The 14,762-nt window shown below is 36.0% G+C and overlaps 1 protein-coding gene across 1 annotated transcript in view; it reads left to right on the plus strand.

Annotated features, from left to right (window-relative positions):
* lrriq1 (leucine-rich repeats and IQ motif containing 1) overlaps positions 1 to 11,289 on the plus strand; it is a 92,448-nt gene extending 81,159 nt beyond the window's left edge. The window contains exons 23-26 of the mRNA XM_031898898.1: positions 7,918 to 8,050; positions 9,283 to 9,343; positions 10,546 to 10,663; positions 11,010 to 11,289. Of these exons, the coding sequence (XP_031754758.1) occupies positions 7,918 to 8,050; positions 9,283 to 9,343; positions 10,546 to 10,663; positions 11,010 to 11,140 (443 nt within the window). The 3' untranslated portion in view covers positions 11,141 to 11,289. The remainder of the gene's footprint in view (positions 1 to 7,917; positions 8,051 to 9,282; positions 9,344 to 10,545; positions 10,664 to 11,009) is intronic.
* The last annotated feature ends 3,473 nt before the right edge of the window (positions 11,290 to 14,762 follow it).

The raw sequence follows: 14,762 nt of genomic DNA on the forward strand, positions 1-14,762 counted from the left end.
TTGTATTCTGCCTGATTTCACTGTGCAAATTAAGCCAAGACAAAGAAAATAGCTGGAATGTTTCCAGGTGGGGAGCTGTCATCAGAATCTTTGCATGGGTGTAGATCTGTGACAACAAAATTTAAAGCATAAGCTTCAACCTAGCTTAAAGCTTTTTAATCAGCCAGAAAGCAAAGGTAAAAAAAAATTGGTAGGAGATATTCTTTTATGAATATTTTAGAATGTAAGTTTTGATGGATAGGGCCCTCTCCACCTCCACCCTGTATCCATCAGAATTTCTACAGGTATGGGATCTGTTATCTAGAAATCCTTTATCCAGATATCTCCCCATAGACTCAATTTTAATCAAACAATTCACATTTTTAAAAATGATTTGCTTTTTCTTTGTAATAATAAAACAGTACCTTGTACTTGATCCTAACTAAGATATAATGAATCCTTATTGGGGGCAAAACAAGCCTATTGGGGTTATTTAATGTTTAAATGAGTTTTTAGTAGACTTATGGAAATTATGGAAAGATCCCTTATCCCTGAGCATTCTGGATAATAGATCCCATTCCTATATGTAATTTAAATGTTACACACGTGTTTGCTGATGCCAGTTCTGATGTGACGTTTCTTCATCAGGATTTTATGTTTTAGTTATAACATTAGCAAAATATTATTTCAACTTCTTATCCTAACTATAGACATAGGTTTCAATAATGTATAAATGTACAATAGCCATTATATTGTTTTATTTTTACTACATATTACTTCTCATGCTATGAGGTTCCTGAACCAGTGAACAAAAGTACCAGAAACTGTGCCTTCTTCTTATGATTAAATCTGACACAGCCCCAGCAACAGGGTGCCAGAAGAGATGACCCTAAAAAGCTTTGAAATGTTATTAAAAAAAATCATGAAAACACTTAATAACTATTGTCATAATAGTTCCAATCACATTTCAGTGCAGCATACAGAGATCTTACTGCAATAGCATACCAAATGCCAACAGTAACAGCTTTATAGAAAGAAATCTCAGCACCATACCATCACGTTTGGATCTCACCTGGATATAGCAAGATCACAATTTTGGTGCAGATGACCTATTAGAAATTTAATAAAAGCAAATGTGGAAAGACGAGATGATGTCTACAGGGGAGATTCTTGCTCCTGTGCCGTAAGGCTGCCCCCCCTCACCCCCTGCATGTTTCGAATGGGGTCCAGGGGGGGTCCACATAGCTAGCACAATAGTACTCTCTGCACTAGAATAGTTATAAAACTGAAAATTTGGCTCTTCTAGTGTAGAGAGTGCTCTTAAAGTTACTAGGAGCATCTGTATTCTGTCTCTGGTAACTTGTGAAGTGCTGCTGCCTGAGGCATAGTTTTAACCTTACCTTATGGCAGGAGCACACCTGGTTGTCTAACACATAATTCTTTTAAACTCTCACTATTGAGGTCACAAACAAGCAACATAAGTGCTACAATAAATAGTCAGCTTACACATTAGCAGTTTTTTGTTTTTTTTTGTCTGAGGCCTAATTTTTGTCATCTTATAGATGCAATAGAAAATTTGTTAAAATACTAAATGCTTTAAATTTTTTTACCAATCAGTAACTATTATAACCACTTCTAAAAAAATAATGATCATTAATAATTGTAGCCCTAAGTGATTAAGGGGTGTGTACAATGTGAAAGGTGTTTTTTGCATTGGGTTAATTTGCACCCTTATTTGCAAATTATGGTAGGGAAGTGGGGGGGGATCAATGTGCTTTGCAGTCTCCTTAACCATGTGACCTAAAGTCACTTAATTTTAAGGGTTCAGATTCAGTTCAGCCAGTTCAGCTGAATTCTTTTGAAAAAGACTCAGATCCCGAACCAAATCTGGCATGTGGTGCATCCCTATTATCATATCATTGTCATTATCATCATCTGGAATGTTTTAGAACAAGTGGCATTTAGTGTGCGCTGCACTTGGATTAAATGACTGGAAATTGATGTTTTTGGGTAATAGGTGTTTAGTCAGGTCTATGCAGGAGGCAGTAAAGTAGTAATGCAGCTGTGCTGATATGCAGACTTTTTATAGCTTAATTATTCATTTCCCAGGAAAATATTTTTAGAGAGAACACAAAGAGCAACTGTAGTTAAAGACCTGAATTGCTGCTTCCAATGATATCCTGTGTTTGTAGCTTGTCCATTTACAGGAAAATCTTGTATAGATAGAATATGAAGAGTGACAGTGGCAGCGCTAAAATACTTGTTTTTGAAGACCTGAACTGCAGATGCTGCCTCCAAGTATATAAGACCTCCTCTCACATGGTAGCTGCTTTGAGAACATTGTATAAACAATAGAATAACAAAGCACTCTGGTAAAATCATTTTCCTCCTTCAGATGTCTTGGATGGGGGAAATCTATTCATTTTCAAAAATACATATATTTTAGACAAGGGAACAGAGACCCAACAATAAAGACATACAAATATACAGTCTTTGTATGGAGCCACAAAGGTACATTAAGGATAGAGATTCAACCAAACCCAGGATTCAGCTGAAGTCCTTCCGTTTTTTTTTTTGTTTGTTTGTTTTTTTGTGGCTTTGTTTTCACAAAATTTGGGTTCAGCAGAATCATCGCTATTAGTCTGAACCATTATTTTCATGTGGCTTTATTTTACTGGACGAACTAAAAACAACAATGCCTTTAAGAGGTGTCTGGATGAGTTCTTGAACAAGCATAGTATCCAAGGCTATTGTGATACTAATATCTACAGTTAGTATTAATGTTTGTATATATAGTTTATAGATTTGTAAGTATAGGTTGTGTGAGCTGGGTGTACTTGGATGGGTTGAACTTGATGGGCTCTGGTCTTTTTTCAACCCTATGTAACAATGTTTTTCTCACAGAAACAATTTTGAAACATGGACTTCAATTGCCTTTTCAAATTTGACCTGGTATTCATACATTTTCATTCGCCATGCAGCCAAATCCAGATGTTATGGATTTTTTCATCTTTACAAAATTATGGAGAAGGGTACTCTAATATGTTTTGGACTAGTGAAGCCAAACATTTTTCATACCACCACGATGGGAGGAAGTGTATAGATTAGGGACCAGATTCTGGACATAGAGGCTGATTCATGAAATATTAAACTGAAGAATCCTGAAGGATTCCCTGAAGTTCAATATTTTTCTTATTTAGCAAACATTTCCTGCTTGTCAGGAACATTCACCTGACAGACAGGTTTCGATGAACTGACACATTAAATTTGATATCTGTGTCGTTGTGTCAGAATGTTGGCTGTTTTTAGCAGACAAGCACCAAAATGTTCTGTAGGGCACTTGTACTTATCCTTGCTCCCTGATTCAGATTGCATGTGGGGAGAAAGGGCTCATTAAATATGAAACCATATATATCATTATCACTTGGTACAATTTACAAAGCCTTAATAGATTGTCCTGGCCTTTAACAGAAAAGACTTGTAGATATAGTATCATTTATAATCTGCAGCATCAACAAACCGAAATAATTTTGTCCCTCAAATATTAAGAAAATATTTGTTTGGAAGTATAAAAATTTAGAAAAAAAGGTTTATTTTAACAGATAAACAGAAGACATTACACTGGCTACTAGTTCTCCAAGCAGTCTGAGGCTAATGAAGACAAAAACAGCTTATATACAATTTATACATTTCTGGGTTTAGGTGGAATAGTAGCAAAACTGCCTCATTGTGGGGGCTATAGTAAGTTACAGATATAAGAATCCTTCAGCTAAATAACATTGCTAATTGCTGACTTATTCCACAAGACAATTTGTCTCCTGGTATAGTTTTGTTGATAGAAGTGATTTCAGCTTGCTAATATTTATTCTTTCTGGACAAGCTACTACTTTTGTCATCTTTCATTAGGGAACCATTAAACTGATGCCTAAATCAGTATTCCTTTCACAGTTGGGTAACAATTATATTTCATATTTTAACCACTAACAATGTCCATGATCATCATAGTAGCATAACCTAGACATAGACAGAAATGTGTTTATCACTTTTAACAGTGCCAGAGCTATCTTAAAGTCTAATGTTTTTTCATACCAACTAGTAATTCTAGTCAAAGGACTAGTGCACATGTGCCCCATAATAATGTTTAGGAGCAGCAAAACATAAGCTAGCAACATGGTAATCTTTGCAGACCTATATTAAAGGGGAATGCCAGCTTCTGAACCAAAATTTGTTAAAAAGAAAAAAAAAAGCCTACACAACAATAAAAGAAGGAAGGAAGAAGATTGCTTGCCTGCATGAACCCCAGGCTGGTACAATCTTTTGCTAATAGGAGCACCAGCCCGGGGTATCAGGTAAGTAATCTTAATCACTGGGGGCTGCCTAACACTTGGCACCCTTCCAGTGATTTTAACTTTTCTTCTTAAACAGCGCGTAGCTGTGATATTGTGCAACTGTAGAGTAAGCTAATTCTTAACATATCTGAGGCGTGCACCTGTTAATGCCATGTTTCTTTCATAAGTAAACACTTGGTAATGGTACTTTGTGTTAGTCATGTCATGTTAAATAATCTGTTGGAAATTTTTAAGGAGGAAAAAAAATCAACATAAGACTATACAGCACATTACATGGTGTCTATTTTTATAGAAATGTGTAAGTGGTTTCCAGCTCCTTTTTTATTTCTGGGAGCAATCTGTGCAATTGGCATTGGGTTATAATATACATAAGATATACATCTCTCTGTTTCTCTTTATCTGCCCATTGATCAGTAAACAATGGCTTATTTTTGCCCAGGATAAAAGATTTTGTCATGGCAGCTGGTTTTAAGTAGCTACTTGCCCACAGGACAAATGCATTTACAAATCTTGGGATGTGGTTTATACATCATGCTATGGTTTGCTTTTCCGACCGAACCTTTCAAATAATGTGATTCAGTCTTCACTGTTTGTTTGCTGTAATTACTGCTAAAATACAGACATTTTCCCATTTTGGTTACTTTTCTGATGTTTTAAGTGCTTAGCTTTCCTGGCTTTCCTCTTAACTGTTGATTCACTTCAGAAATGTACATAAATAATGACCATTGGAATGTTCAGTGAAATGCTGCTCAAAACATTTCTCTTTGGTAATTTAAGGTGATATTGAATCATTCTATAGAATAGATATCAATGTATTTTAAAGCATCATTTTAATGTAATTTAATATGAATTGCCCAAGAAACCTATACCTTATTTGGTATGGAGATTCCTATAGAATTTTACATATATGTACAAATATATCTGCATCTGATTAGCGATGTATCCAACAGCAAATACTGTGGCATTCTTAGAGTATCAGTACACTGTTTCTAGTACCAACTATGAGGCAAAGTGAGTTCAGTCTTGCACTTCTACTGGATCTTGGTGATCCCTGTGTTCCTTCTCAAGTGTCAGACTCTCTACAACAATACTTTTGTAAAATGCAGTGTCCAGTGTCTTATACTGGCAATCTATTTCTATTGAAGAATGAGAAAAAAAACCTTCCCTACTGCCAGAGAGGAGTGTTGCCATCACATAGGATGATCCATAAATGAGCTGATGTACTAAAGATTTTTCTTAATCATTAATCAGCATTTGCCATTAACTTCAGAGAGTTTCTGCTGCTGAGCCCTAACACCAATTGGTGTTCAACTTCTCAGTGTCACAGTAAAACTTATTTTGACGCAGACACATTTATCAGCTTTGATATATGTGTCAATTCATTCAAATATTCCTTATTGTCAGAAAAAGATCATTAATATTTATCATCATGAAAGTGTAACTATAATAACATTATTTGAAATTTAGAAAATCCAACTCTTGGTCCTTCTTAGACTGCGCAACCCAAAAAGTAAAACATTATTTGGATACAAAATATACTAAAAAAGCCTTAATGGTTTTATGTGCACTATGTGAAATGTAGATTATATACTACATATGAGTGAAGAAAATTAAAAAGGTTTAGAATACGTTTCACATGTGGGAAGACAGCAAAAAAACTAAATTATTCATAAAATATAAGGAAATGACATCGGAATGATCCCTTTAATGTGCCTTATGAAACTATTCCAACTCTAGATTGGAGTGTTGCCGCCAAAGCAAAGCATCCATAGTCAGGTGCCTGCAGAGAATCACCCAATGCGCCAGAGGCTAAAAACATAGATCCAGAAAAACAAAAGCACTCTGTAATTTATTCATTGAGAAATTGGTGATATATTTGCTCCACAAAAGTCATGAATGTGGCATGATTTTTTTTTTTTTTAATGAAACAATTGCAAGCTTGGCAAGAAAAGAAAGTTTAGAGAACGCATATGTGCTATCACATGCAAAACAGAGAAACTTCTAAAATGAAATCAACTGTTATTTATAATATTGACATTTGTATTAATTGCAATAGTAACTTTGTTGTTCAGTTAACAACATAAGAATGTACTTTTAATAAGAATATAATTTGTATTCTGTGGGCAGAACCACACATGAACTTAAAATTAGATTTATTGAACATGATAGGAATGTCAGACTGGGAGCAAAAATGCACAGTGTCTATAAAAAATGAAAGAGGGAGGTTCGCAGTGGAGGCCCAGCCAGCCTGCAGATATTAGATACAGACAAAACCCCGGTTTTAATAAAAAATTAACTACTATTATATTTTTTGGTGGTTGCTATCCATTGTAAGAGAATAAAAGAAATGAAAAAATGGGGGTAACATTCCTACATCTGATGAAGCAGCAACATGCTTTAAGTTTATTTGCTTGTATGGGCCAGTGCACGACAGATGTTTGTAAGATGCTGCAGAATAGCTGTGGCCTGATGGCATGTCATGCTTTCATATGGAGCACTGGTACCCAACCCATTGCAGATGGACTGAGTAAGTGTAAGATATACTGAGCTACAAGATAGACAAAAGTTAATACAAATAAAGTGAGGATTTAAGACGTACTAAATAGTTTTTGCTTTAGGGCAGTGGTTGAGAGACTTTCACTTTGTGGTGCTCTCCAGATGGCTTTATCAGACATTCAGCCATAGTTCCAAGAACATCTATTACATCAAATACATTTGCAGGCCATATCTCACGCTAGTTGACCTCAAAGCTGGGCTTTCTGGTATGCCTAAGAAAGCAAGTAGCTCCCCCTGCCAGGAGGCAGCTCAGCTGTTTAAGAAACACTGGTCTAGGGGACCTTGAGAGTCTATAACCTCAAAAGTAATATGTAATGAGGGAGGTCTTTTCTGTTTGCCATTTTTCCAGCATGTAAACTGTTGTTTCTAGGAAATACATTTTAAATCCCAATGGATGATAGGAGAATATTTTTAGTGTAGGTCCCACCCCCCCATAGTTTTGACCCCTTTTATGTACACATGTATGTGAACACACATGAACATTTGCTATTGCCCTCAGTTGCTGTTGACACATACACAGGCAGATTTTAGCTGCCGATTTGAGTCCTTCAGACTGATTCGGCAGCTTATCTGCCCGTGTATGGGCACCCCCAATGGACCTTTCCCCACTGATATCTGCCTGAAAAGTAGACAAGCTTTATCACCTGTCAGATCACGGACCGCATCAGCTGCTGGGGTCAATGACCACTATTTAAAAACTGCAAAGAGTTAGAAGAAGATGGCAAATAATTCAAAAACTATAAAAAAATAAATAATGAAGACCAGCTGAAAAGTTGTTTAGAATTGGTTACTCTATAACATACTAAAACTTAACTTAAAGGCAAACCACCCTTTTAACTTTATGACGTAATTATCAGTGTGTCGGGGCTTGTAGGCATCCCACATGGTGTATGATGTTATGTAAACATTACCTTGTGTCTGATGTTAGCTGCTACATGTGCCAAGATATTCATTTACATCATGCCAGGTATGATTTTGTTTGTTTAAAAGTATTATAGACATGGCTTAATTTGACAATTTTACTTTTTGTAAGGTGGTGTAGAGGAATTATTTCCTGCAGATGAAGGACCTTCAGCAGCATTAGAGTCCAGCAAGGAGTTCACTTATCAGTGGCTTCACACACAATGTGGAGACTTTGAACTAACCAGTTCAAGAATTGCAAAAGGGTATGATCTGCTAACAAAAAATCCAAATCCATGAGCATAGATGTCACTAACGAAGAAATGTTCTTGTTGTTCTGTGCACTGTAGAAATTTAGTCCTTAATGAATAATTCTTATATCACAGGTCCGTCCCACGGTGAGTCAATTGAAATTACGGAATGGAGAGGAAATATTCATGCACATCGATCCTTCTAAAAAAGGGGACAACCAACCAGGGCCACTTTATTTAGTGTACGGCCTTTATTGGGAATAGGGTGTGCCAGTGCTTCCCACCAATAGGATCTTTATCTTTGACCCACCAAGGGGCAGATTTTTTATTCCTGCTGGTTATTATTCCTGTCTGCTTAACTAATGGTTTTCCATGCTACTACAGAAATTTCTCTAATCAATTTATTAAGCTGTAAATTTCCATTGCCTTGCTTTTTAACTCGGCATTAATTTCAAGGGCATAATGATTTAGCGCAATGTTAGAGTTTGATAATGCACCATAGCACAGGGCCATATAAAGTTATGAGCAGTATGAGTTCAATATATATTATCAACAAAAGAACAGGCATAAAAAGAACTAAAACTTCCAATTTAAGACAGGGATAGATTCCTGTTCTTTAGTGTGAATGTGCAGGCTGGGAATTTAGGCATAAAGAAGAATGCACCTGCAAGTCAGAGATCCCAACCTGTGAAACAGAAGAAGTTCTAACCCACTGAGCACACTGTAGAGCACAAAATACATTCTGCATAGAGAAGTGTCTGATCTGGGCTCAGCTTTATATTTTAATAAAAGGTTCAACCTTCAGGTCTTTTAATCATGGATTAAGGAGATAATGTAGTCTCTCTTTCTGTCCCTTTGTTTATAGCTTTGAGTGAAAAAATGAGCTTCTACCCCCCCTTTACAATATTATTATTCTGTCAGGGTGAATTTAGATTTTCTTTCTTTCCTCAGTGTCAGTGACTCCAAAAAAGTCCAGGAACAGGGAATTAAGTATCAACCTTTAGTTTAAGTAGGCATATTTTTCAATGCAGAATGTATTTTCTGGGCTCACGATGAATAAAGTATTTAATGTTTCTTTAGAAACTGATGTTAGAGGATTGAATGTATTGTATTACTTATATATATTAGCAAACTGGCGATAATTTATTATTAGTATTTTCTGCTAATAATTCTCCCATCATGCTTTAGGAATCTGCCGAATTATTGTGTGGGTAATAAATATGTTTATTTTTGTAATTATTTTTTAGTAAACTTTTTTTGCCCGAATTGAATCATGATGTTTTGAATGGAGGACGTGTTCAGCTTGTGGTAAGATATAATTCCTACTTGCCCTTTAGGAGGATAATCTGGTTTCCAGTTGCCAACATTGTTGCATATATTTGCATAATGATTAAAAGTTTAAGGGTTTAATGACTGACCATGTGTCTAGCATACCACAAATGTAACTGTTTCAGTGTAAGAGGTAATGTATGCCAAACCATAAATAATACGACTGTAATTGTATCAAGGTGTTTTTGTGTGCTATATAATTCCGAGTACTGAAGGTCATGCAGTTTATATCAAGCACCAGAACGATAATGTGCAATTTGCATGCTTATTATCTATGCCTGGATTATTTATTATTCATTATTACATTTGGAGAACTGAAAAAAGAAAGCCTTTATTCTGATTTAACAAAAGTATAGTCACTGGCTATCAGTTTTTTCCACAAATCTCCTTATGTTTAACTTAATATTGGGAGTCTCACTAAGTCAGTACCTTTTTCACTTTCTATAGAGCTCAAATGGAGGCATATGATTTTTTGGAAAGGTTTTGAAGATTCAATCACTATAGCAGCCTTGCATTTAAACATGCAAGGTACAGACTGTATACCAAAGTAGTGGCAGGCATTTGGGTTAAAAGACCAAAAAGAAACAAATGGCTGACACAAAACTACAAAAAAATCCCAGTTGGATAAAGTGGTAAACCTACCTGGCTGATGACCATATAGACATGTGTGTGCAGTCAGCCGCTATACAGAAACATAGCTGTCCTGCCTCTTGTCATTTGGCATTACTTCAAATAAACTACTTTAGGCCACTTTTGACTAGTCTAGTCTAGTCAAACTGACCATAGATTTGCCTGAGCAGTCATCGTGCAAAATAATCTGACTACGTTTACCCAGATTGAGATTTACAGTCTTTTTAGGACAAAGAGCAGGCTAAAAACGAGTGTCCATTCTTCTGCATTGCATGTACAAGACAAACTCAACCAGCATTACTTGAGGACCTTAAACTTATTTGCCACTTCACTACATTACACTTTGGATGACTTGGGACAGTAGTGCCAAACATGAGAAACTATTTAGAAGCATTTCCAAAAGCCACATTGTGAATTAAGGCTTTTGCAACACACTAGTTGCTGCAATAGCAGTTGGCAATAGTTGTAATAGGGCCTATTTAAAGCACATGTCACAAAATCTATTCTTAAAAAAGAGAACCTAATTTTATACGTCCTGCTGTTTTTCTCAGGCTAATGGCGTAAGCAAAGAAGCTCTTGATTTGGATCTGATTTCTGTGAAATCTGGAAGTACTTTAACTCGGACCAGAAAAAATGGCACACAGAGACAATATTCTGCAGGATCATCCAGTAAGTGCAAGTGTTGATTACTTATGGCAACTAATAGCATCATCAGAGATGTTTCCAGGACTGCTGCCAACCCATGCTTACTTCTTTTGAGTTAGGAGCAAGCAAAGAGAAATTGCACTAAAAGTACAAATTCCATTTGCCACCCTTGGTTTCTACCTTGTCTCATGGCAAGAATGCCCCTGTGCTTTATTTGAGAAATAAGTGCAGAATATTACAAATATATATGTTGTACATTAGAAAGCATAATAGTCGTTGTATACACGGTAAAGACAACAGAGAAATGTTAGTTTAAATCTTTATGTTCTACTTCTGTATATCTGCTAAAAGGAACTTTTTTCTTTCCCAGACAGAGAAGTTGTTACACCTATCAAGACAGGTTCAGGACCTCATAAAAAAGAGAGGATTTCTTTTCGTGACAGCCCAGTGCAGTTGAGTGGTGGATGGGGTCGAGGAAAAAAAAGAGGAAAAAATGGGTAGTCATATATAAAATATAAAAGTAAAACAAAATTATTGCATTCAGATATATTGCTTATTTAAATAACATGTAAAGTTATCAGCATTTTGGGTGACAGACACTGTACAACATTGCTTGTTTATAGTTTAAAAAATATCTTATTTATTTCTTATGGCTGAGTGTTTTTATTTTCCGTCTGAGCTTTTACATATAGGTCAATATGCTACCTTTATTTAATTCTGTACATTAACATAGTAGAATGCAAGGTTACCAAATACACCACCAAGCAGCAATAATCAAATAATCGTTCTTTTTTTTATAAGCACTACATTAACAATAACAAAGACTTTCCTTTACTGAGAAGGCCCAATCCATTTTATTGGCCATTGGGAGAATTTTCTCTGCTACCCCAGTACTTTTAAGGCAAATTGAATGGTTAACATATTACCAACATCAGGCAAAATAAGAGAAAAGCAAAAAGCTGCTGTTACGTTTCTGCAAGTTGTAATAACATGCTGATATCTGATCTAAGCTAATTACTGCTTTGTTGCTATTAGTTTATGCACTGGTACAATTTAGCACCTATGTGAAGATCAGCCCACAGTGTCTTTATATGGTGTTATTTATTGAACGTAAAAAGTATACAGAATAACAGTGGCAAGGCATAACACATAAAAATATAACATACTCAGAGATGTACCAGAGCAATATTGCAGGCAGCATCCACACTTTTGGTGTTAGGAATCCTGGAATGGCAGGTTAAACAAAATTAGTGGACTAGAGTCCCTTACATTAAAACAAGCTATATTAGTATGGGATTTGAATTTTAAGGGAAGGATATGTTTAAAGCCCAAATGTTTTGCACTAGCCTGGGGCCATTTTCTTACCATTATGACCCCATGCAAGTGCCTGGTGCAGTTATCAATTTGAGCGATAATCAGCTGCACAAAACTGCTCTAAGCATTTTCAATTCAAAGTTAATAGAGGAATGATTTGCAGCATTTCATCCCCTGCTCACTGAGATACAAAACTGTGGGGTGACATTGGTGTGCCATTCCCCTAAATAGATGAAATGCAGAATACTATGGACTGATTGTGAGTAGAGAAACAAACGTAAACCCCTGGGCATGCAGGCCAAGAGCTACTAAGATAGTACATTAGTCAATTAGCGTATAATGTTTAGAGTAAGAGTATAGTTTTGTACATACCATTCTTTCATCCTCACTACAAATGAGCAGTAAATTGTTCTGAATAGTTCTTAAATCAACTTTCTTTTCTCATTTAAGCACCAGTGGTTTCTATCATTTTGTGTTCCAATGGTGCCTACAGGAAATATGATTATTAAAGAAAAAACTGAACTAGGTGCATGCAAAAATAGGTTTTAGGTAAAATGAACAGTTTTCCCCTCTCAGGGCTGTCCAACTAGAGGACCATGGTCTGTATGTGGCTTCATATACTTCACTGTATGACATCTTTTTTATTAAATCTGGCCATTGAATATGCTATAAGAGAAATAATCAGCCCTCTACACGTAATGTAATGGTCAGCACTTCCTTAAATAACAAATTTGACATTGCAGCTTCTTCTAGTATTCTGCAGTTAACAATAACCAATATAAATAGGCCATGCTTATCAAGAACCACTTTAAAAAAAGTCTTGCCATCTGCATTTGGGTATTTTATAATATGCTCAGTATGCAAATGCTGTCATTCACTCCAAAAATAAATTGCAAACTAAAAATCCAACAGTACACTGACACCGACTGAGGTGCATGTACAGCGGCCTTTGCTCAACATTTTCCCTATGAATTGGTCTAAAAAACAGGATTTGTTCTTCTTTTCTCACTGGTATATCTTGATCTCGTGAGGTTATTCCTTGTATCCATGATGAATTTAGCAAAACATTTCCCTTGTTCCTTCCTAATAATGATAATGTCATGTGGTATAGCACTTAAACAATTTCAGATGTGCTGAGGAGGGGGTGTTCTGCCAAATATTGCTGAACTCCCAATGAGCCGTGAGGAGATTATTTTAGAAAGGCACAATTTGTGTTAAAAAATTTCATCAATTATATTTAAAAGTCTGCTTGTTCTTTAGGCATAATATTATTTCTGTATAAAAAATGAACTTGCTAGCAACAGCCCTGTTATTGTAAAATGATGTGATATTGCCGGAAGCTAGCCACAAATACTGATTTTTAGTTTAAAAGTGTGTATGGCATCCTGGAGAAAATGGTAGGGTTTCCAAAACCCTAAAAATCATATCTCTAGCAACTTTACTAATTGGAATCCTTACTCTCTTGCATTTTGCATGGATGGCCAATGGGTTTTTAACACCTTAGCTAAGAAGGAATATTGTGATTTGGAGAGAACTAAAACCCCCAAAAGACTAAAGTGGCTGCATCCACAAGAAAGATAAGATACAGCTTCTCAAGCAGGAGGCACTTCAAGGCTTGTAACACTGGAGTGGGGACCCTGAATTATCCAAGGGGCCAAACATTTTAAAGATAATCCATTTCTTAGGAGGCAACAGAAAACAACACTATGCACACTAAGGGGCAGATTTATTAAATCACGAGTTCGAATCCCGAATGGGAAAAATTCGTATTGGATACGAAAATATCCCGAAAATGCTTACGAAAAAATCGTATTAGTCACGATGATAATATTGTATTGGTGATCTGAAAGTCACAAAATTTTCGTACGGAACGATTGTAAACAGCGGGAAAACCTTTCCGATTTTTTCGCGCAAACGTCGAAAAAGTTGGTGAAAATATGCTCGGAGCATTCGTGCATTAGTAAATTTGCCCCTAAATACTGGGCACAAAACATTAAAGTTAAACTGGAAATAGTAGAATATATTTTTACAAAGAACAATAGGGTATAATGTGCGGTTAGACCATGACCTACTTACATTAGTGTGTTGGTAGTAGAATGGGTAATATGGAAGCTTCATACACTGGGCATTTTTGTTCCCTTTCAAAATCCTATAATATCCCAAAACTATCACTCTGTCTTAGGGTGTCACACAAACAGTGGGGGTCAATTTGCCTGAATAAACCAGCTTACTAACGTCATGTGTGGCCAAATATAGGTTCATTGCCTATGAAGAACACTAGTACAATATTATAGACTATTGTAATTAAACATATCATGTTAAAATGGAGGCGATGGCTGACTGCTCAATGGTACATATTAGCAGGGTTGTAAAATATTAAAAATGTTCCAGTTGTGGTCATGAGAGTAACAATAGAAAAAGGAACAAAGTTGATTGCCTTACCCTTAGTACTTCTATAAAATTATTTAATATAAAACATGGTTATGCTGTTCAGGACATGAAGAGCTCATAAAAGATCTCTCACAATAATGAAATTTAAGAACTTGCTTGGAGGTTAATGTGAGTGGCCCTTGGCAGGGAAGGTGTTGGGCTGTACAGATTGTATGAGAGCTGCCACCATAATATGATACAGGGATTGAAAAGTCAATCCAGCCAAAAGACAATCCTTGCAGTCGACAAAGACTAAGAATAACAAATAGTGGGTAAATTGCATGCCTTTAATTGAATCAGCTTGAAATGCAGCCCCTGGTGTTGTAATGGCCACATGCTGCTCATCAAAGAGCTTAGATCACAAAGTTCCTCTCCTTCA

Source organism: Xenopus tropicalis, chromosome 3 (genome assembly GCF_000004195.4).
Source record: "Xenopus tropicalis strain Nigerian chromosome 3, UCB_Xtro_10.0, whole genome shotgun sequence".
Taxonomy (NCBI): domain Eukaryota; kingdom Metazoa; phylum Chordata; class Amphibia; order Anura; family Pipidae; genus Xenopus; species Xenopus tropicalis.